The sequence below is a fragment of the Apteryx rowi genome, unplaced genomic scaffold (genome assembly GCF_003343035.1).
Source record: "Apteryx rowi isolate R43461 unplaced genomic scaffold, aptRow1 scaffold_94, whole genome shotgun sequence".
NCBI classification, from domain to species: domain Eukaryota; kingdom Metazoa; phylum Chordata; class Aves; order Apterygiformes; family Apterygidae; genus Apteryx; species Apteryx rowi.
The window spans coordinates 1,157,880-1,180,310 of NW_020451249.1; the positions used below are offsets into that span (position 1 = coordinate 1,157,880).

Sequence of the window (22,431 nt, forward strand, 5' to 3'; positions counted from 1 at the left end):
GGCGGGGCTGAGGGGGCAGCAGGGCTGGGGCCGAGGCAGCCTGCCCCCTGCCCGGCAGTTGGGGAGTGGGCAGGGCTGTACACCCCCAGATATGCCTTCTGCGTTGGGCCCGCGGGGTYGCATCACCATGAGAAACGTAATTTCTGGCTCTAACTTTTGTGAAATGCTTTGAAACAGAAAATGCCCTGGAAATGTTAGAAGTTATTACTTCTCGAGGGAAAGGAGCCAAAATCTGTGAGCAAGAATTATGGAAAGTAAGAGGAGGCAATTCTGATGCTGTTTGACTTGGGCTTTTCAAAATCCCCTGAAAATTCATCCTCTTTAGCAATGGCTGAGGCCAGTTTAACAGATAAGTATTGCAGTATCCTAGCCATTGCTAACTGTCTTATTCTCATCTTAAATTCATCTTCCAGGGAGATCTAGGTCCTTTCAATCCTGGTTTGCCAGTGGAAGTACCTGTCTGGTTGGCCATTAATCTGAAGCAGAGACAAAAATGTCGGCTGATACCTCCAGAATGGATGGATGTTGGTAAGCACAGCAGCTTAAACTCAGGCTTGCCTCAGCCCTAGACTTAAGTGGGTCCAGCAGAAACACAAAATACAGACATCTAGTTTTTGTCCTTTAGTGGGAAGCATAAATCAACAAATGCAAAGTAACTCTGAGAGAAGGCACTGATGTTCCAACACTGGAAAATTTTATATTTACCAGACATGTAATCTTCCAAGTCAAGCTAGATGTTTAACTTGTGCTTCCCTGGTTAGGAAGAACAAGGATTAGATTTCATTCCTGGCTCTGCCACTTATCTTCAGCATGCCGCTTCCGTGCTCTGTGCCCTTTCTGACCAGTGATACAGCGAGCAACACTTGCATTGCTACAAGGCTTGTTTGTAAAGAGCTTTGGTGACCTTGGATGACATTCTGTGAAGAGGGTGACTTTGGAGAGCGTATATGTGTTTTAATCGCTTGTTCATTCACTCCATGAAGTCCTTTTCCTTGCAGGCATGAGAAATCAAAGGTCTTCTCACTCTGTAAAAAGCGAGAATCATGGTCCCCTCCTTTTTGTAATCTTGGGAAAAACTGAGGAAGAAAAGAAGTAAATACTAATGAAGCTGCAGTAAGAGAGAGAGCTGCATCAAACATCCCTACTTTATTCAATCAAGAGTACAAAAATCAGTAGAAGTGTTTTGTGGGTAAAGGGACCCTCTCTTCCAGCTGGTGATCAGTGTGGTGATGAAGCTGCTGTAGATTTAGCCTCCTAGCCTGGTGTGCAGAGAGCCGTTTTGCAATGCCTGTCAGCATCCGTGTGTGTGTTGATGGGCATCTTTTCTCCCTAGGGAGCTGAGAGCTGCTGTGGCAATGCTGATGCTAGACACCAGAACAGACATTAGCTGTTAGGGTTGTTTTTCTTCCTTGTAGAAGCCTTTTTCTGTCCATATATTGATTCCAACTGGTGTAAACTTTGATGTGTAGTTGGTCCTCCTGAAACAGGACATACAGAAATAGTTGGTCCTACAGAAATAGTGTCTGGTTTTTGCTGGGGAAAAATCATGTCTGGAGCATTGAAGATCTGGCAAAAGCTGACCATTCATGGTTGTGTTTCAGAAAAACTGGAGGAAATCCGGGACCAGGAACGTAAAGAGGACACCTTCACTCCAATGCCCAGTCCCTATTATATGGAACTCACAAAGCTGCTATTAAACTAGTAAGTAGGAAATGTATTGTAACAGTTTCCGCCTGAGTTAATGCTTGCATAGACAATTCTTCAAGCTTTTATTGGCAGCAACCCCAGAGGCCTGTGGGAAAGTGAGAGTTAATGGAGGTTTATTTCACAGCTTGCCAAGATCTTGTTGCAGCAGTTTTCTCATGGTAACTTTGCATTTTAGTAACTTGGGATTGCTTGTTCTGTGGCCTGATAATTGGGGCTGTGCTGCTTTACTGAGCAGCAGCTAAGCATAGAGGCCTTGGGTATCTGCAGCACATTCCATGGCTGCAATCTGTTCAGCAGCTTAAACCCTCCAGGCGTCTTCCTTGGCTCTCCTTCAGGAGGAAAGCTCTTCTTTCCTCAGCCTGAGAGGCAGGAGATCAGGAATATTGTGAGTCTAAACTCATGCCTGCTGAGGCATTTCACTTGTAAAATGTGCTGGCTGGTATTTTTCTAAGCACAGAGTCTTCTGACTTCAAGCCCTTGATTACAGTGCRGTGGTCACTTAAGCACTGGCTTTTCCTCTGGAGATGACGCTCTTGGCGKGCAGCTCCTTTCCGCACGCTAGAATAAGCCTGACAGCTCTGTCCATGTGAATTGATCTGATCTCTCGAGGTCCTTAGGGCAGTGCTGAATTGCCTTAATGGGAGGATGTGACACAACTTGTACAGTCCTTTCAACTTAATGCTCTCCGATAGAGCTGTGAGAGCAGAGGTCTGGACTCTGACTGTAATCRCAGTTGAGCCCTTTACATTCCCTGGCTGAGTGTGACTTTGGCCAGGTTATTGGCCCTCCTTGTACCTTGTACCAGCTGGGCAATTAAAGAGCAGAAGGATTGTAGTGAGAACCAGATGCTGCATCAGAGCTGAGAATTCCTGGGTAAATAAACTATCCCAAAAATCCCAGCAGCAGAAGTAMCAGGCTGGATTTTAATGTTGAGTTGCTGGGTTTTTTTTTTATATAGCAAACTGCTCTGCTTATGCCTTAGAGGGTTGAAAAACTGCCAGCATTGCTTATGCCAGTGACATAATGTAYGAGTCCCTTGCAGCCTGTTCTGCTCTCTCCTCCTCTAGTGCCTCAGACAACATCCCAAAAGCCGATGAGATTCGAACGCTAGTTAAGGATACCTGGGACACTCGGATAGCCAAACTGCGGCTGTCTGCRGACAGCTTCGTCAAACAGCAGGAGGCCCATGCCAAGGTACAGTAGGGACGCTTGGAGAGGTTTGCTAGCTCTGTCCTGGGAGTGTTCCAGATGCCATGTGATTGTGTGGGCTTGTGACTGATTAGAGCTGCTCATGAAAATGCCAGTTGGGGCATGTTTTTCCTGGGCTATGGGCTTGTCAGCTGGGAACTAAAGCCATATGCTGAAACCTCTCTCTGCAGCTCCCCACGTGTTAGGAGAATAGTGCTCTCGTTGGTCATATGCTTCTCTTGGCCAGGGGTGGCAGCTGGGCCAGTCCCTTGGGGTGTCACTGAAGGAAAAGTGTGTGCCTCTGCTGCAAAGCTGCTTTCTAAGTTCCTTGTTCTCCACTGCAGTAGGCGCTGTAGTGCTATTTCCCCAGATTCTGCTATTTTCTTTGCCTTTTTTAGCTGGATAACTTAACCTTGATGGAAATCAACACAATCGGGACTTTTCTTACTCAAGCCTTAGATCACATGTACAAGCTCCGGACCAACCTTCAGCCTGGCGAGAGTGCCCACTCTCAGGATTTCTGAGGTATTTTCCAACCCTGGCCTAAAAGCTCCCAAGAGAGGGCTCTGCCGCTCAGCCAGCATTCAGGGGTTCATTAATCCGGCCAGCCACACCTCCCCGTAGAGATCTGAAACCACCGGCGTCTCGTCTCTTATCAGCTGTACACAGCTCCCTCTTGGCGGTACTTGCACCCAGTTCCCGCTCTGCTTGTGCACAGGCGGTGCAGGGTGCAGGCAGCTTTGTGGCTAAATGTGAGTCACGCCAGAGCTGCCGGTGGCAAGGGGGCCATTCCCTGCGCGGTAGCTCCTGAGCTCTGCTCAGCCACGCACCTCCTGAGCAACGCAGACCATGATCCCTGGCAGGACTCTCCCCCCTTCAGCGCCGCTCTCGCTCCAAGACGAATCGGCTGTGGCAGCTCAGCGCTGGGAGTCCTTGCTGTGAACACGTTCCTGCCTTCTTGGATGGAGTTTGCGGTCTGCTTCTACCTGGTGTCACAGCAGCGTAGATGGTAGATGTTTCTTGTTGTGTCAGTCTTTTCCCCTGTGCCCGGTTTGACAGAAGCTGTGGCTGTTGGCTGCAGCAGCTGACCCAGTCAGCTCGCTTCACCTTCAGGCACAGCGCTCCGCGCACTCCCTGGCTCAGCGCCGAGCAGGTGTTATCGAGCGCTGCTGTGTGGCACGGCACTCCCCCCGGGCCACTGTTCATCTCAGTCATGTTGCAGCGCTGTAGTTTTTTTTTCTCGTGTGTGTGAAGGGCTCTCGCCCTCTTTGCAGAGGTTTGCCTCTGTCTTTGGTTCAGAGACAGTTTCTGCCAGAGGTCTGCTTAGATGCAGGTGGTAGCTTGCCAGCACTAGCCTGCTGTCTAATGATGTTGGGCAGATACCTCTGCTCTGGAGAGTGTGGGTGTACTTCATAGAGAGAACTTCTGAGGGCAGCACAGGCCACACACTGGCTTGAAAGCAATAAATTTAAAGCCAGTGCTTCACCATGAATTTTCTCAGAGCCTTGGAACAAGGAAGATGTGCCGACAATGAGAGGTGTCTGGTATTCTGCTGGGGAGACGGGCTGGGAAGCAGATCCATCTGCTCCTTGGAGAAGGACAAAAGAAAATGTCTTTGCTTCTCCAAAGCCAGGCTGTTTTATAATATACATCTGACTTCTTTTTATCTGAAACTGTGTATAAAAAAAATAAAAATAAACCCCCCAAATTGCAGCTGAGTGAACTATATCAAATCAGTCCTTGTGTTTCGTCCCACGCTGTGTAGCAAGTGTACATGGCTTGGACAATGCTTGGAAAAGCGCGCAGCTCTCCTGCTTTGGCTCTGACCCCATTCCCCTGAGGCAGACCAGCAGACAAGGGCAGGATCCTTGCCTACGTCAAGCTCGGTTGCAGCAGATGTAATTATTACGGGTGAAGGGGGGGGAAATGCCAGATGTAACCGCACACGAGTAGCGCCTGTTTCGCCTGCTCGTCGGCCGGTGGAAAGCTGCGAGCGGCGCCCTTCCCCGAGCATCTGGGCCAGCATCTCTGCCGCGCAGCAGCTGAAGCGCAGCTCTCGCCCGCCATCTGTGCCCTGCCTGCCTCGCCTGCGCACAAACAGCAGCGGCCGGGGGGGGGGAGCGAAGCGCTTTGACACCGTGACGGAGGTATGCCAGTGCCGGGGGGGGGCTGGTGTGACCCCCCCCACGCTGGGGGACGAGGCACAGCCCGTGCCCTGTGCAAGGTACTCTGCTGGGGAGCAGGACTGCTTTTCCAGCGCTGGTGGGGGGAGAAAGAATCCTTTGCCATGATTTAGGAAGATTTTATTTTTTTGGATGTTTTCAGAAATTACAGCAATATATTCATAAATACCTAATTACTACATTCAACAAATAATATATTACATTACAATTAATTCAAACAAGTACACTTAGAACAGGTTTAGGTTCTTTTTTTTTCTTTTTGTTTTGTTTTGTTTTCTTTCACAGCATCTAAACTGCCCCCCAGCAGGCCCTGGCTTTCCTGCCCCCTCCTCCTGGCCTTCCCACGCTCGGGTTTAACTGCTCTAGCAATCCTGCACAGGTACACACAAATAAACACAACCAGTCAGCATGGCCCGGGGCGGGAGAGTACTTCTGAGAAACCGTAAGCACTGGGTCAAAAACTTGGTTAGGGGCTTGCGGGGCTGTCGAGGGGAAGGTGGGGGGAAAAAATTTGTCTCAACAACAGCCCCGGTATGGGAATTGCTATGAAGCAAGGCTACGCCTTGAGCAGGCTCCGGCCCGTTGCCACCAAGTGGTGTGGTGCCAGCCGCCGTGGCGGCGAGGGGACATTTGCCACTGGTTTCCCATCCCCAGCCTCCCCGCTCCCCCAGCACCCGGGAAGGGAAAAAGCGAGTCAAGCAGAAAGTCTGTTTTTTTCCTGTGTTAAAATTCATTGTGAAGTCTTGAGTTGGCAGCTAGTAGGCCAGAGGCTGGCTATGCAATTGGGATTTAAAAAAGATTAAACTAATTTCTGTCACAAGGGCATTTTGCTTTTTAATCTTGCACAGCTTTTTTGGTAAAGCCAATGGGAGGCCAGGGGGTTTTTAATGCTTTCTTTGCAAGTGCAACAAGGGAATTTAAAGCAGAAAGCAGAGGTCACCTTTTCCTGTAGACGTGAGCTTGTCTTGTGGCAAATAAAAAAAATAAATAATTTTTTTTTAAAAAAAAAAAAACAAACCTCCCCTGGGAGTTCAAGCACGCACCGATTAGCAAAGTGACTAAAAATGGCACCGTGCGGCTCCTGCCGGCTGTGTTTTGAGGCAGAGCTGCCTAATTTACTAACAACTGCGCCCGCTTTCCCTRCTGTCAGTCATGTACCAGCGACAAGCCTGAGCCGCAGATGCTAAATTCGATTCTGCCGTCGCAGCACCGGCCCCCGGCTGCTGTCAGCACGGTGGGGCTTTTGCTGGGCCTGGTTTATTTTTTTTTTTAATTTATTTTTTATTTTTTGCAGCCTGCCATTGCCCCGGGGGGAGGGGGGGGCCGAGGTGCTGGGGCCGGCCAGGTTAGCCGGGCACTTTTGGCCCCGTAATTACAATCGGCCTCGGCGTCGCCTCCCAGGAGCCATGGAAATGCATTGCAGCCCTGCGGCCTGGCTCGGTTGAGGGGAAAAAAATTGAAAAAATAAAAATAAGACTCCAAAGGTGGCCAGGCGGGAGCGGTGCTGAGCTGGGGCCGGGCAGGCAGCAGGCCGGGCTCAGCGCCGGGGCTCAGCACCGCGCCGGGTGTGCTGCTGCGGGGCGGCTTGGCGCCGCGCGCTGATTGATTGATTGTCTGGYGTTGGGGTCTGCAGCGGCTTCCCAAGCGCTCGAAGGGCCCGGAGAGACCCGCGGGGGGGGGGAAAGCAAATATAAATGCCTGCAAGGGAGAGGGCGGAGGGAGGGAATCGGCCCCGGCTGTACCAGTACCTGGCGCTACCCTGGTAGCAAAGCAAGAGAAAGAAAGTCTGGGTGTGACAGCATGGGCCCCAGTGGAAAAGGACTGGTTTTGTTTTTCTTTTTTTTTTCTTTTCTCTTTTTAAGTAAGTCTTTTAAAACACTTCAATATCTTTTTTTTTTCCTGTCCTGACCAGCAGCAGCAGTACAAACACTAAAAGCAAGTTATTTTTTTTTTTTTTTTGCCCAAAAAAAGGGAGGGATGGGGGAGGGGAGGGGAAGAAACAAAAGCAGAAACATTAAAAAAAAAAAAGGCAAGCTTTTTATAACAATAATTAAAGTAATAAAAACATACAAAACTTTTTTTTTTAATATATATATATATACAGTACAAGGCTGAAGCACCTCTTTTTTTTTTTTGACTCTTAAATTGCAAAAAAAAAAAAAAACAAAACTTTTGACTCATTATGAAAAAAAAAAAAAAATCTAAACCCACCAGGGAGCATCGTGCATGCGTGCGTGCGTGCGTGCGTGTGTGTGTCTATAGATATAGCTATAGAGCGTGCGTGTGTGTGTGTGTTGTAGCTCTGTACACTCTCCGCTCTCCCCCCSCCCCCTTCCCCGCCAAACAGGAATAAAAAGGTACCTTTGATTCGTTTATTTACTTTATTGTTTTATAGCGAAGTGCATTTCCAGTGGAAAGCCCCGGGGTGCAGGACCCGGCTCGCGTGCAGCCGCCGCGGGGCTCCCCGGCTGGCGCGGCCCCCCCCGGGGCCCCTCCGGCTGCAGCGCGGGCCTTAGTGTTGTCGGTGGAGTCTTTTATCGCAATTTAAAAAAAAAAGGGGGGGAGAACTGAGCTCTATAAAGTGTGGGGCGGGGGAGAGGGAGGAAGGCCCTGCCGGCTCCCCCGTGGCGAGGGTGCGGGCGCCAGCCGCGGCGGCGAGCGGGAGGGCCGGGACGGCGCCGGGGGCTGCTCTTCCGCTCGGGTCCGCTCCCGGCTCCCCGGCGTCCTTTGCTTCATGCATGGCACATTCTCCGTTTGTTTGTTTGTTTTATTTTTATTTTTTTTTTTAATTTTATTTTTTTAGCTTCAAACCTCCCAGTGAAAAATATTAAATATTCAAGGTAATAAAATAGATTATTATTTCTAGACTATAGGTTCGGCCTAGCCCAAGGAGCGTCACCTGGGATACCCCTTGAAATAACCCCTAGACCACTGCATTGCAGGCAACGCAAGGCACTTCCGCAAGTGATCTAGTTCGGCTTGCAGTCGCTCCCGCTCCGATACCATCTTCTGCTTCTGGCTCCGCAACTCCTGCAGGGGCGGAGGGGGAGAGACACAGTCAGAACGGGGGACGGGGGCAGCTTTGGGGCCCGGCACGGGCTCCCCCGGACASTGCGGGTGCAGGGAGCTGCATCAGCTGCCCAGCCCCTTTGCAGGGGGACGGGGGCATTACAGGGGCACTGCAGGAGAACAGCTGTACTGCAGGGACACAGGGGCATTGCAGGGGGATGGGGGCATTGCAGGGGGACAGGGGGAATTGCAGGGTGATGGGGCATTGCATGGGGACGGGCACATTACAGGGGGATGGGGGCATTGCAGGCGAATAGCTGTACTGCAGGGGCACTGGGGCATTGCAGGGGGACAAGGGTATTGCAGGGGGACAGGGAAATTGCAGAGGGACAAGGGTATTGCAGGGGAAAGGAGGCATTGCAGGGGCATGGGGGCATTGCAGGGGTACAGGAGCACTGTAGGGGCATGGGGGCATTGCAGGGGGACAGGGGCATTGCAAGGAGATGGGGCACGGCAGGGGGACAGAGGCATTTCAGGGGGACGGGGCATCGCAGGAGAATAGCTATACTGCAGGGGCACAGGGGCATTGCAGGGGCACAGGGGCATTGCAGGGGGACGGCAGCATTGCAGGAAGACAGATGCTTTGCAGGGGGACGGGAGCATTGCAGAGGCTGGGTGCACTGGGTGCCCCGCTAGAGGCTGGGTGCCCCGGCGGGAGGCCGGGTGCCTCCAGGCCCCCACTCACCGCCATGCTGTGCGAAAGCTGCTCCGCCGTCAGGCTCAGGCTGTAGTGCTGGGCCTCCAGCCGCCGGCACTGGGTCTGCAGCACTTGGCGCTCCAGGTTTTGTTCTGCAAGGCAAGAGGGCGGCGGGGCTGAGCGCCCGGCCCCGCTCCGGCCTCCCGCCTCCGCCCCGGACCCCCACGACCCTCCCAGACCTTGCAAACAAGGTGCCACGACACTCGCCCCCCGCGTCTGCCCTGCCCGGAATAAATAAAGCTTTCCTCTCCCGGCAGGCTGAACTCTGCCCTTCACCCTGCCCCGGGAGATAAATCCGTCGGCTTTTCCCAGCGGCTGCAAAACACAGCCCTTCACCAGCCAAAAAAAAAAAAAATGAGGTTTTGGTAAAGTGGCCCGAGCTGATGCCGAGAGCAGGGAGCAATGAGCCGCGCCGCTGCACCGCGGGGCGGCCGGGCACGGCGCGACACCCGCTCGGGGTTGTTCCTAGAGGCGTTTGCAGAATATAAACCCAGAAAGTGAAGAGGAAGGAGAAAAAAAAAAAGAAAAAAAAGAAAAAAGGCCCAGGTTGGGGGGGGGGGGGGGGGTCATTTTGCACGCACAGGCGCCTGGATCCGTTCCGGCGCGCCGCTTTCCAGGTATCGCTCGGAGGGCGCCGGGCATAGGCGCCGCCATGAATTTTCATGCCGCCATGAATTTTTCATGCCGCCATGAATTTTCATACGCACCTGTTGCTTTTCTGCCTCTCCCGCCAGGCGGGCGAGCCGCCAGCGCCGCCCCAGCTGCGAGCCCGCGGCGGGGAAACTGAGGCACGCTCGGTGCCCGCGCACCACGGCCCCTCGCCGTACCTTCTAGATGCTCCTGGTAGGCTTCAAAAATTGCCTCGATCCCTTGCCATTTGGGCCGGGGGTATTCCTCCTCCTCCCCCTCCTCCTCCTCCTCCTCCTCCTCCTCCTCSTCGCCCTCGTCGTCGTCGTCGGAGGCCGAGTCGTGGCGGCGCTCGAGGGGGGCGAGCGCCCGGGGCGGCAGCGGCGGCCCCTCGGGCTGCCCGTTGTGGGGGGGTCCCGGGGGGCGGCCGGGCGCCTGCAGCTCGGGCAGGTTGTAGTGGATGGAGGCGTCGAGCTTGTGGTTCTGCTCGGCCGTCAGCGAGGCGGCTCCCCCTGCCAGGGCCCAAAGCGTCGGGGGGGGTTGCAAAACACCGGGGGGTTGCAAAATGCCGGGGGGGGGTTGCAAAACGTCAGGGAGGGGGTTGCAAAGCCCCCGCGTTCCCGCGCCCCATGGAACCGCTCCCCACCGGGTTGCATTAACACGCTCCCCTCGAGGTACGAATCTGTCTCCGAGGTTAACTCTCCGTTTTGGGGGGCCGGAGAGGGCCCCGCTCCCGCCCCGACGCCGGCCGCGGCGCGACGCCTCTCTTCCTTCCCCGTCTACACCTGCTCCCTACACACCGCAGCAACTTTATCTATCTATCTATCTCCCGCGCTCCTGCACATGGAAATGAGTGAGTTTTGCGGGAACTGAGCCGTATTTTCCCAGCGCTTCCCTCCCGGCCGCCTTATTTTTACCCTCCCCGGGAACCGCGTGGGCCATTCAAGCGCGGACGCAGCGGCAATTCCCCGGCATCCTCCCGTTCCCGGAGGCTTTTCCCGCACGGCCGCTCGGCGAGGGGCTGCGGGGGCCTTTCCTGCCGCTTTCCCGCGCGGAGCGCGAGCGGCCCGGCGGCGGGTACCTTTGTGCTTCTGCAGGGCTTTCTGGGTGGACTGCAGCACCGACTCGTGGAACTGGTGGGCGAACTCCTCGGCCATGAAGGGCTCCCAGGGCTTGCTCTTGCCGTTGATGCTGTGCGACAGCGGCACCGGGATGTCCTTGGGCAGCGGGCCCCGCACGTAGCTGAGGATGCTCAGCGCCTTCTTCCCCGCGTGCCCCTCGCTCAGCCGCRGCTTCTCCGCCGCCTCTTTGGCCCGCGGCACCTCCTGGCCTCTCAGCTGGTCTAATCGGCCGGGCTCCGCCGCCTTCGGCGTCTCCGGCAAGGTGATCCCCAGGGGTTTGTCCGAATCCCCCAGGAGCGGCTGCGCCGACGGCTCTTTGGGCAACGAGAGCGGAGTCAGGGGGAATCAGGGCTGGCACCCCGGCACCCTCCGGGCAACGTCTTGCCTGATGCCCTGCCTCCCATCCATCTATCCATCCATSCATCCMTGCATCCATCTAGCCATCACGCCRTGGTGCCGCRCTCGYCCTCGCCTCCCGCTCGGCCGCRACCCCCCAAAACCAGCCGAGAGCGCAGGAGGCATCAGCCCGCGGCCGCTTACCGGTGCCGGGGACGCCGGGGCTGTCCCGCGGGGAGCTCTTCACCACCACGGCGGCCGGCGTCGTCTTCTGCTTCATGGCCTGCAGCATCTCCACCAGCTTCTCTTTATCTGCGGCATGGGAAGCTGCGGTTTAGTGTAGCCTTCGCTCAGCCGAGCAAACCCAGGGCCGCAGGCGAGCGGCGGGGAGCAGTGCCGGGCACGCGGGCCGGCAGCGCTGCATCCCGCGGGATGAGCAGCCGGAGCCCGTCGCCCGCCGGCACGGGGCATGGCTGTACCTTTCCGCTTCTCGGCGCTGATGTGCGTCAGGTTGAAGATGGTGAGGAAGCGCTTCTTCTCCTCGAAGTTGGGGCTGTTGTTCATCTCGTCGGGGCTGTAGCGGGTGGAGAGCGGGAGGCGCGGGGAGGGCGTGCGGCGCTTGCTCTGCACCGTGGGCGGCGAGGGGCTCCGCTCCCGCAGCATCCGCCGCCGCTTCCGCCGCTTCTGGCTCAGCAGTTCCTCCTTCTGCTGCTGCGTGGTGAGGCCGAAGAGCTGGAGGAACTCCAGCTTCTGGGGGAGAGCAGGGCAACGTCACCCCCGTCCCGTCCCGTCCCGTCCCATCCCGTCCCGGGGAATGGCCCCGGCGGAGACGGGCCCCTGGGGGACGAGGGACGGCGAGCGCCGGCCGTACCTCGGAGGACGTGTCCAGCTTCAGCGGGGGCTGCTCGGCCACGCACCGGAGGTGAGCCCTCACCTCCTCCTCGTCGCTGTCGTCGCACGAGTCGTCCAGGTCGTAGTAGTAACCTGGGGGCCGGAGAGGGACCGGCCTGAGCCTGGGGAGCCCGTCTGTCCGGACCCCCCGCGCGCGCGGGGTGCTCGGAGGGGGGCTGGGGACAGGGGGACCAGTTTGGGTGCAGGTGGGGCTGGAGGAATAACCCCCTTCCTCGTGCAAGAGCCCAGCTGGGGAAGGATGTTGGGGCTGGAGCAGAGCCCGGCCGGGCCGTCGCTGCGCCCGGACGGTCCCCGCACTGCCGCATCCTGACACGGCGAGCCCTTGAGACCGAGCGCGCTCGTCGCACCGATGGGCTCCCGCTGTACTAATGAACGGCCCCGCAAGGCGCGGAGACCAGCGCATCCCCGGAGCAGGGGGGAGGCCAGACCCCGTGCAAGCCCCCCCCGGGGCAACACAGGTCGTGGCTGCAGGGCAGCTGCCCCCCGTCCTCGCTGGAGGGGGGTGATGGCTGATGGCAGCGCCGACCCCCCCCCCCCGGCTCCTCGCCGCCGCCGCTCCCATGCCCGCTCCTACAGCCCTATTAATATTTAAAGGCAGCTTATTAGCCTCAGTTCATCATTTATTAATTGGGCACGTCCAGAGCGGAGGATTTACGGAGCAGCTCTGATTTGGCTTTCGGGACCATTTGCACAGCGCGCTTGCAGCCTCCCCCCCCCGGGGGAGACGCAGGGGGTCGTTACCCCCCCCCGGTCCACGCGGCACCGACGGCAAACAACAGCCCAGCCCGGGCCGCATCCCAGAGCACGGCACCGGCGCTCCGGCTCCCGCTTCCCGCCCCCCCGGCCGGAGCGCGGCGCCGGCCTCACCTTTCTCGCGAGCCTCGCGCCGCCGCCGCTCCTCCAGGTCCAGCTTGCTGACCAGCTTGCGGTGCTGCTGCACGAACTCGTCGTAGACGTACATGGGGTCGTGGGCGCGGGGCGGCGGGGGCCGGTACGGCGAGCCGGGCTTGGCGCCCTCGGCGAACGGCGGCGCCGGCGCGGCTCTCTGCTGGCTCAGGATGCTCTGCGTCGACTTCTCCAGCTCGGCCAGGAAGGGCGCGTGGGCGAAGGCGCCGTGCTCGGCGCCGCCGGGCTCCCGGGCCGGCGGGTATTTCTCCAGCGCCTCCCGCTTCCTCGCTCCGTCCTCCAGCTTGTCGGCGCAGAAGACCCGCTCCACCTTCACCAGCGGGACGGCGTGGCGGCCGGGCTCGTAGGGCGCCGGGTGGCCGTGCAGCGCGTGGGGCTCGGGCAGGCGCCGCGGCTCCGGGGCGCTCTCCAGCAGCGACACGGGGTTCCAGAGGGACGCGGCCATGGGGTGGTGCGTGGGCTTGGGCGAGATGAGCGGCGGCGGGCCGCCGAAGTGCTGCGCCGCCTCGCGGGCGCTCGCCTCGTGCCGGCTCGGTCCCGACCTGCGGGGAGGGGAGAGCAGAGCCGCGGGGAGCTCAGCGGCGCCGGGCGACCCATCGCGCCCTGCCCGAGGGGCTGCGCCGACCGCCGGGGCGAAGGAAAACACCCCRAAACGCCCCGGACCGCAAGCAACCGCCGGCCTGCCGCAGGCTCGCAGCACGGCGAGGGCGAAGCAAGCGGCGGCCGCCCTCGGGGAGAAACCTGCTAATCCGGGCGCAGACGGGTCCGTGCGCCGCCGCGAGCACGGCGGCCAGCGGCTGCCGGACCGCACGGAGCGCCCCGGCACGGCGAAACCCGCCGCGGCTGCCCGGGGGAAGGAGCGAAGCTGTTAGCGGGATAAATATTTCATGCGCTGAAGCTGCGCGTTTAACGCTTTTCCGCCTGAGCGCCCGGGGCCTCTGTGCAGCGGAGCAGCAAGTTCGGCTCGGCGCTGCCATCCGCATCGCAGCTGCCGCCGAAAGCTTCGGCACGAGACACCCGCGGCGAGCGGGACCTGCCGCCTCCGGCATAAAGCATCGCCTCCCCCGGCACCAATCGACACCCCCCCCCCCCCCGGCACTGGAGAATCCCTGTTCCTCCGGCCCGCYGGGCTGCCGGCGCCGGGAAGGGGCCGGGGACCCCTCGCCCCGCTCCCGCTCGCCGCCGTGCTCAGCTGCACGCGCCGGGGGTGACCTTGGCCTCTCCTGGCCGGTTTGGGGAGGGAGGAGCGGATCCGCACGGGAGGCTGCAGCCGGCGTCTGCCATTGTGCCGCCCCGCAATCCGCTCCTTATTAGACTTGATTAGCCGCGCTAATCCCCTCGATACCCAAAAACAACAACGGGAGCCGGTGGCAGAGCCGAGGGGATGAGCCAGCGCCGCTTAAGCGCTCAGCAACGGAGCGGGAAAGCCGGCGTCAATCAGGCGGGAGGCGCGGGCGGCAGGCAGGGGATGCGCCGTGCCGCGGCAGCGCGCAGCAACGCTCCCCCGGCCCCCCCCGCGCCCCCGTTTCCCAGCCGCGGCGTTGGGAGCGACGCCCTTCCCAGGAAGCGGCGGCAGGGATCCCGGGAACGCCCGGGCGCCGTGCTGCAGGGTGCCGCCGGGCTGCGCCGAGAGGCACCGGCCGCCTCGGGAGCAGCTGGCCGCTGGCCCGCGGCCACATCCCGGGCTCGGCGCCCGCCGCCGCACAGCTGCCGGGCGGCACCACAGCCCCGGTACTGCCAGCGCAGCCGGCCAGGATGGCACCGCCGGGCAGGGAGCCCGCACGCGGCACGGCACAGCACAACCCACTGGGAGCAGCACCACCGGCCACCTCCGCACCAGCACCGGCACCGGCTTCGGCTCGCCCGGCCGGAGCGGCACGGGGCACGCGAGGACGCAGCTGCAACGTGGGAAGTTCCCATTAGGTACTCGGAAAAATGACGGTAACCAACAGCTGGAGCAAGAGGGGGGGCAAATCTCCATCCTCGGAGAGGGGCAAGACGCAACTGGCTAAGCCCCGAGCCCACTCCGGCGGCGGGCTTCGGCTCTACCTGGGGTTTTCCAGGCGGTGCTCCGGCTCCGGCTGGCTGGGCGCGCGCCCCATGTCGAGGTGCTGCTCRAGCACCTGCTGCCGAAACTCCGACACCTGGGACTGGCGGTCCTCCTTCTCCTGGCGCAGCCGGCGCTGCCGGGCCAGCCACTTCTCCTCCTCGTTGGTGCGGTGGATGAGCAGYGCCGTGGCCGCGCTGCTGCCGGGCAGCGGGAACACGTTGTGGTTGGAGATGAGGCCGGGCACGGCGTGGTGGGAAGTCGGCGGCGGGTGCAGCGGGTGCTGCAYGGGCTTCGGCGGCGGCAGCACCGATTCCTTGAGCTTCTCTGGGCAGCGGAGGGAAGAGGGGGCGCCGCGGGGTGAGGATGCCGCCGGATGCCCGGAGCAGCCCTCCGGGCTCCGCGGGGCTCCCGCGTCACCCCCGCCGCCCCCCGACCGCGGCGTTACCTGCTCTGCCGGGCGCCAGCGGCTCCGGCTTGCCCCGCTCCTCGGGCTGGTGGCTCCGCAGCCCGTGCAGCTCGGCCACGGGCAGGAAGGGGCCCTCCATGGCTTTCACCATGCTCAGCTCCTTCTCCCGGGCGCGCTCCCTCTGCCGCTCCAGCTCCCGCTCCCGCTCCTTCTCGCGCTCCCGCTCCAGCTCCTTCTCGCGCTCCCGCTCCCGCTCCCGCTCCTTCTCCCGCTCCCGGTCGGCTTCCCGCTCGCGCTCCTTCTCCCGTTCCCGCTCGCGCTCCCGTTCCCTCTGCCGCAGCTCCTCGTCCATCTGCAGCCTGCAAGGAGGAGCCGAAAACCCGCCGGGGCGCGTTAGCACCCGCCGCGCGGCACCGGCACCGGCACCGGCACCGGCACCGCGGCGGCCGCCCCGGCCCGCTCACCTCTCGGCGGTCAGGCTGGACATGCGCTCCGACTGCAGCGCCGACAGCGAGGAGTGGGAGAGCTCGGCCGGGTACCGCACGCCCGAGAGGTGCAGGTGCATGGCCGAGGGGTGCAGGGGCGGGAGCGAGCCCGGCGTCGGGAGCGGGTAGAAGGGGGACCGCAGGGCCGAGAGGCAGTACGAGTCGTCCATCCTGCGGAGAAAGGGCTGCTCAGCGCGACGGGACGGGACTTTCCCACCTGCCGGYGAGGAAAAACCCCTCCCGGCACCGGCGACGCACCCCAGGCTGCGTCGACCGCACTGCACGCGGAGGGCTGAGACCCGACACCGCTCGCTTCACGCCAGGGGCTCCGAGGCCGGAAAAAGGCGCAAGCGAGAGCACGCAGGCACCGGACGCGGCGGGAGAGGCGGCCGGTGCCCTACCTGAAGGCCGGGTGCGGGAAGGGGTGATGCGCCAGGTAGCTGGGGTGGTAGTAGGCGGCGGCCGTGGCCGGATCCAGGCCGAGGGGCGGCAGCGAGGACATGCGCAGGTCCTCGGCCGTGTGGTAGGGCCGGAAGCTGCGCAGGTAGTCCTCGGTGACGGCGCTGGGCGGCACCACGTGGTGAACGGGCCGCTGCAGGCTGCCGGGCGCCGCGGGAAGAAGGAAGAGGGTGACGGCCCCGTCCCATCCCGTCCCGTCCCATCCCGTCCCGTCCCGTCCCATCCCGTCCTGGCGGGGAGCTGCGCCGCCCCTGCCGCCCCGCTGCACCGCGGGAAGCCCCGGCACATCCGTCCCCATCCCGCCACCGGCATCCCTCCGCAGACTCACTTGAGCGGTGGGAAGCGGGAGTCCGGCACCACGGAGCTGGGGGGCAGCCCGAAGGAGTAGGGGGCGCCCAGGAGGTGCGCGGGCACCGCGGGGCCCCCGGCCTTCTCCTGCGGCAGCGGCGGCTCCGCGATGAGGCGCTCGCGGCCGCTGCTGCTGCTGCCGCTTCTCGAGCCCGCGTCTTGCTGCAAGGGCGAAGGCGGGGGGGGGGTTAGGGGGCGGCGACGGGCGACCCCCGGCGCTGGGTACCACGAGAGCGCCAAGCCGACGGATAAGTTTTTCCGACCCCCGACCGTGTCCATCCACCGGTCCCTCCCGGCGAGAAAGCTAAAACCCCTCTAATGGCTCTGGGGACGGGGCAGGGCCGGCTCCTGCCCATCGGCTTGGCCCAAAAGCCGCGGGAGGCGAGGGAGGACCCGTCCCCGGGGCCGGCACGGGATGATCTCCAGCAGCCGCAAGGCAAGGCAAGGCAAGGCAAGGCATGCCCTATGAGGTTTAAAACAGGCTATTCCTCATTCCGTCGTGTCCTTTCAAAGGCCGGCCCATTACCGGAGAAATACGGCCAATGCTGGAGAAACGGGCACCACCGCTCCCCGCCRGGATCCCRCGCGCCTCCCTCCAGAAAGAGGGGACGAAGCCCCGCTTCGAGGGGCCGCGGAGGCGCGATGCACCGCCCCGGCACCAGGTGCGCCTTGCAAAGGGGGCACGCGAGCCCGCCCTCCGTTTTGGCCACGCTCGCGGGGCCGTGCGGGGCGTGCAGGGCGGCAGGGACGGCGCCAAGGTCACAGTGGCGTGGTGCAGCACCATGCAACGACGTGCAGCGCGGTGCAGCACAGTGCAGCACAGTGCAATGAAGTGCAGCGCAATGCAGCACGGTGCAATGCAGTGCAGCGCGGTGCAATGCAGTGCAGTGCGGTGCAGCACAGTGCAATGAAGTGCAGCGTGATGCAGCACAGTGCAATGAAGTGCAGCGCGGTGCAATGAAGTGCAGCACGGTGCAGCACGGTGCAATGCAGTGCAGCGCGGTGCAGCACAGTGCAATGAAGTGCAGCGCGGTGCAATGAAGTGCAGCACGGTGCAGCATGGTGCAGCACGGTGCAATGCAGCACAGCGCAGTGCAGCGCGGTGCAGTGCAGGCCACGCGCCCCCCCCGCCACCACCGCCGCCGCACACACTGAGGCTGATTGCACACGCGAGGTTCTGCTCTAATTACCGCCCCCGTGTCGGGGCGTCCCGCTGCGCGGGAGGCTCTGCCAGACAATAAACCCTGCTTGCTTAACCCCTGCCGTGCGCCGGTCGCTCCGGAAGAGGAGGCCAAGGCGCCTGGGCACGCGGAGGGGATGGGGGGCTCAGAGACACCCCGCGCCACCGAGCACCTGGGGATTGCATTCCCCCCCACCCTTTCCTTGGTGTCGCTCATCCCCTCCCTTCCCCTCTCCGCTTTGTGGTTTAATTAGTCTTTCCAAGTGGCATAATCCCTCCGGGAATCTGCTTGTAACGCGCGAGCAGAGGAGAAGCACTAACGATGCTTCTTAATTAGCAAGCCCCCTCCCGGCCCGCTCTGCTCGGCCCCTCCGGATGGGGAGGAGCGGGGAAGAGGAGGGCGGCAGCGCCCAGGCTCCCGCCAGCCGGATCGCTGTCGGCACGAGGAGCCGGAGCAGCGGGGCACCGGCAGGCAAAGCCATGCCGCTGCCCGGAGCGTCGCGGAGCATCGCGGCACGGCGCCGGGGGCCTCACCTGCCTGCCCTCGCTCCTCCAGACGCCGTTGACGGTCTTGGTGGGGGCGATGGTGACGACGGGCGGCGTGCTGGGCACGCTGTGGCCCGCCGGCGGCACGATGATGGGGCCCATGGGGCCGCGCTTGGGCGTGCTGGCCGGCGAGCTGTGGTTGGTGGCCGGCGACGAGACCGGCGACGACTCGCTGCTTATCGAGGAGCCTGCAAAGCGGAGAAGAGGGACAAGTTGCGCCGCTGGGACGGGTCCCCCGATCCTGCCGGGCGCCGGCTGCCTGGATCAGCCAGGATCCCTCCAACTCCCCCTAAACCCCTCCGTGGGAACAGCAAGACCGGAGGCAGCGCCGAGCCAGGAGGGGGAAAGGAGGCACAAGAGGGGAAGCAGCTCCGTGTTAGCGGCCGACCCGGGAGCGGACGGCTCCGTAACGCCGCGGCTCGGTGCCCCTGGCAGGGCAGCCGCATCTTTTCACGGAAAAGCAGCGGGCTCCGCTCCGGCCGGCTGCAGAAGCTGCCGGGCGCGAGCAGGGCCGCGCGGAGACGCCGGGCGTTAGGCCAAGCGAGCCGCTCTGCAACCCTTGGGCGAGGCTGCGTGGTCTATTTGCATGACCCGTCTGTGCTTTAAATCGCACCCGCTCCGGGGATGCTGGCGATATTTGCAAGGGAAAAATGAAAAAAAAAAAAAAAAAAAAAAACCCTCCCAAACGGAATCAAAGCAGAGCGCGCAACGCACGTAGCAAGGAAAAGCCGGAGCGGAAACACAAATTCACGGCTAAGCAGGGCGCGCCGAGCTCGGCACGTGCCCTGCCGACGAGCGTGCACGTAAAGGCCGTCGAGGGAAGACGCTCGGCGGAGAGCGCCGGCCGCCGCGGAGCAGCCCGGCACGAGCCGGCCCGCCTCGGCCATTCCTGCCGCGCCGCGCCGCTCCGAAGCGCAGCGCTCCCGCGCCGCGGATGCGACAACCCGCCGCCGACGTCTATCTTGTCAGCGCGAGGCCAACAGCAATTAGCAGCCTAATCCCCTCCGAGCCGCCGAGCCATTACTCACCCGCGCGATAGCGTTAACGATCGATACCGTCACAATGAGCCGGGCAATTAATGAAGCTAAAGTCTTACTTCAGAACCTTAATTCTCGCTGTGTGGCTTTAAACGGGAGGGTCTGTGATCGTTATAATTAACTGGTGGTATTCAGCCAGGAGTTAGTCAATGAAACTAATCTGGATTGGAGATGACAAGAGGCGCGGTGTGACGGTGTCACCTTTGTTTTCTGACCTCCCGCTCGGCGCTCGGCGATAGCAGATTAGCAGCCGAGGCTGACAGGCAAATGTAATTAACAGCTGAGACCCCGAAGGAGGAGGGGGAAAAAGAAAGGAAGGGGGAAAAAAAAAAAAAAAAAGGAAAAAATCCCCTGCGGACAGACCCGGGCGGGATCTGAGGCGGAAAAGCCCCCCGCGAGCCGACGCGGCTTCGGGGACTCCTTTGTGCTTCCCTCGCTCCGATGGGGACGGGCTCRTCCTGCCCGGCTGGGCGCGCGGAGGGACGCAGAGCCGCTCCAGCCCGCGCCCGCGGATTCTCCGGGGAAGCTCCGGGCGATGCCAGGGAGCGCACGGCACCCGCGGCCGGCACGGCTTGCGCTCCGTATTCCTGGCCCCTTCCAGGCGAGGGAGRGCCGTGCAAACGGAAACCAACGGAGGGAAGGGAAAACGGCAGGGAACGCGGCTTTTCGCAATGAACTGAATCCGCCGGGGCGGATATTTGTGCAAAGGGAAAACGACTGCAGGCGGGAGGGGAGAGGGAGCYGCAGAGGAGAACTCCAGCGTCAGGAAACCAATGTCAAAACCCGCTAACGCCGCTTCCGCTGGGCTTCCGGGGCCCTCGGGTGCCTCCGGGGACGAGCCCGGCGATTCCCGCCCCCTCGGGCGGTTGCTGGCACCTTTCCCCCCTCTTCAGCCGTCCGATCTGGCGCATCCGATAACGCGCCGGGTGCTTCCCGGGGCCCCGCTCCCGCCTCGCCCCGTGCTGCCGCCGTGGCACCCGAGCATCCCGCGGGACACGCCGCTCCCGGCATCCCGGCTCCCCTCCGCGGGGCTCCCGTTAAATTGCCSGTTAAAGAGCAAGGGGGGGAGGCAGAGAAGAGCTTTGGCCGCGCCGCATCCCGCCGGCGCCCAGCGGTGCCCRGTTTGCTATTTAGCCACTGCGAGCGCACGTTCGCGGAGCCTCGGGAAAAACGGCGTTTCAGCGGAGCGTGTCCTGGAGGGAGCCGAGTGGGGGGGGGACATGGGGAAAGGAGGGGGGAAGGACGGATTGCTCCAGCCCGCGCTCTCTCCAGACTTTCTCCCGGGGTACGGTGAACGATAACGGCACTCGGATTACTCCGGCTGAAACGAATTTCCCGACCGCCCCCTCGAGACGCGAAGCCGAGGAACGACATTAGCGCGAGAAAACGCCGGCCGCCGGCTCCCGCGCCGCATCCGTCCACGCAGCCGCCGGGGGAATCGCGGCCCCGGGAGGCGCCTTACCTCTGGGCTCCTCGGCCTGCTTGGCGAGCTTGCGGAGGGCGGCGGCGAAGCTCGACGACGGCGCGGCCTGGACGGACAAAGTGCTGCTGGCGGCGGGGCTGCCATTGGGGACGAGGGAGCCGTTGAGCGGCGCCGGGGTGAGGGGGCTGACGGTGGCCGTGGTGCGGGTGGCCGTGGAGAGCATTCCTAGGGAAGGCGACTTTGACTCATGGCTCATGCCTGCGAACGAGGAGAAGAGCCCACGTCAGCGGGACGCTCGGCCGGGGAAGCCCCCCCCCCCCCCAGAGCGCTTTGCAAGGAGCCTTCGCTTTCGGGATGTGAGGGGGAAACAGAGGGATGGGAGCGGTGCGGCAGCGGCGCTCCGAGCATCGCCGGGACATGCCGGCATCGCCGGGTCCGCGGTGCCAGCGATGCTGCCCGCCTGCCCCCCCGCAGCCCCCTCCCTCGCCCCCGAGGTGTGAGCCCCCCCCCGGGCACATCCGCAGCCACCGAAGCCTGGGCAAGAGCCGGGGCGGCGAGAGCTCCCGCGGGAGCAGCCCCGGGGGTGAAGGGGCGCGGGAGCCCCCCCCCCCCGCGAGCCCCCCAGCAGAGCCGGCCCGGGGGCCTCGGTGTCGGCCTGAATTCAAAGCAGAGAGCAGCCCTCCGGCCTGCAGCCGGAAATCCACAGGGAAGCGGGGAAAACCAGAAGGAAAGAATTTGGCCGAGCGCCTGCTTCCCCCAAACCCCCCTCCCCGCACCCAAAAAGCACCCAGCGCTCGCCCGGAGCGTGCAAACCGGGGAGAGCAAGCAGGAGGGTGCAAGCACCCCCCCCCACACCGCCGCCCCCGCCGTTCCCCTCTCCCCGCGGCGGCGAGCCCGGAGCGCTTACGGAGGGCGGCCGGGGGCCGCGGGAAGAGCGCGGGAGCAAGCGCGCCGGGAAGCCCCCTTCTTCCCAGCGAGCGCCGGCGGCTTATCTAACAAAGCAACAGCGCCCGGCGCTCCTCGCCTGCGGAAAACAAGCTGACACTCTTGGCCTAACAGCTGCCGCCAGCGTCACATGGCCCCAGCTGATCCGTAATATCCAGAGCCGCGTGCAGATAACAGGAGGGTTTTGTCGGCGCCGCGCGCAGTGCCAAGCCCTATCGAGCGGGGCCGAAGGTGCATCGATCCGGGTGTCTGGCCCGGCCGTGTCCTCCACTCCCGATGCCCCCGGCGGGCAGGCAGGTGGCCGGCACGGCGGTGCACCGGGGGGGAGGCGCCGGGGGCATCGCCGGGCACCGCGAGGTCCTCGAGGTGCTGCTAGAGGCGACAAGGGAGGGAGCCGGCCCCCCTTTGCCGCATGGTGCTGCTGAAGCCCAAATCCTCACTGTTGCACCCCCAAACCCTGCTGTTGCACCCTTAAATGCCCACCGTTGCACCCCCAAACCCTCACCTTTGCACCCCTGAATCCTCACCATTGCATCCCCAAATCTTCACCATTGCACCCCAAATCCTCATCATTGCACCCCCAAATCCTCACTGCTACATCTCCACATCCCCACTACTGCACCCCCAAACCCCTACCATTGCACCCCCAAACCCCTACCATTGCACCCTTAAATCCCCACTGTTGCACCCCCAAATCCTCACTCTTGCACCCCCAGGCCCCACCGTTGCACCCCCAAGCCCGGGGCCCTGCAGGGCACGGTGTCCTCTGCAGCCCAGGGGCGCCGGGACGCGGCTACAGCTGGGCA

General features: G+C 62.1%; 2 protein-coding genes across 5 annotated transcripts in view; one reads left to right on the plus strand and one right to left on the minus strand.

The window, feature by feature from the left end:
* Positions 1-4,618, plus strand: part of GINS2 (GINS complex subunit 2) — a 5,208-nt gene extending 590 nt beyond the window's left edge. Inside the window, exons 1-5 of one of the 3 annotated variants that reach the window (XM_026092086.1) lie at positions 140-254; positions 414-528; positions 1,602-1,701; positions 2,775-2,901; positions 3,294-4,618. In XM_026092086.1, coding sequence (XP_025947871.1) covers positions 192-254; positions 414-528; positions 1,602-1,701; positions 2,775-2,901; positions 3,294-3,419 — 531 coding nt within the window. In that variant the 5' untranslated portion in view covers positions 140-191 and the 3' untranslated portion in view covers positions 3,420-4,618. Of the gene's footprint in view, positions 1-139; positions 255-408; positions 529-1,601; positions 1,702-2,774; positions 2,902-3,293 lie in introns of those variants that run through there. The other 2 variants (XM_026092087.1, XM_026092088.1) reach the window with 2 other exon arrangements.
* Positions 4,619-7,640: 3,022 nt separating this feature from the next.
* Positions 7,641-22,020, minus strand: GSE1 (Gse1 coiled-coil protein). Of its 2 annotated transcripts, none has more exons than XM_026092055.1 (16): positions 21,588-22,020; positions 20,720-20,938; positions 18,209-18,408; positions 16,475-16,656; positions 16,089-16,286; positions 15,667-15,858; positions 15,242-15,561; positions 14,796-15,120; positions 12,708-13,288; positions 11,800-11,912; positions 11,408-11,678; positions 11,133-11,240; positions 10,553-10,906; positions 9,672-9,983; positions 8,833-8,936; positions 7,641-8,108 (listed from the first exon to the last, which is right to left on the minus strand). In XM_026092055.1, exons 2-16 carry the CDS (start codon positions 20,934-20,936, stop codon positions 7,974-7,976), a joined length of 3,612 nt encoding a protein of 1,203 aa, XP_025947840.1. In that variant the 5' UTR covers positions 20,937-20,938; positions 21,588-22,020; the 3' UTR covers positions 7,641-7,973. The 2 variants fall into 2 exon arrangements, with proteins under 2 accessions (XP_025947840.1, XP_025947839.1); XM_026092054.1 differs by having other exon boundaries at positions 11,133-11,255.
* Positions 22,021-22,431: the final 411 nt, after the last annotated feature.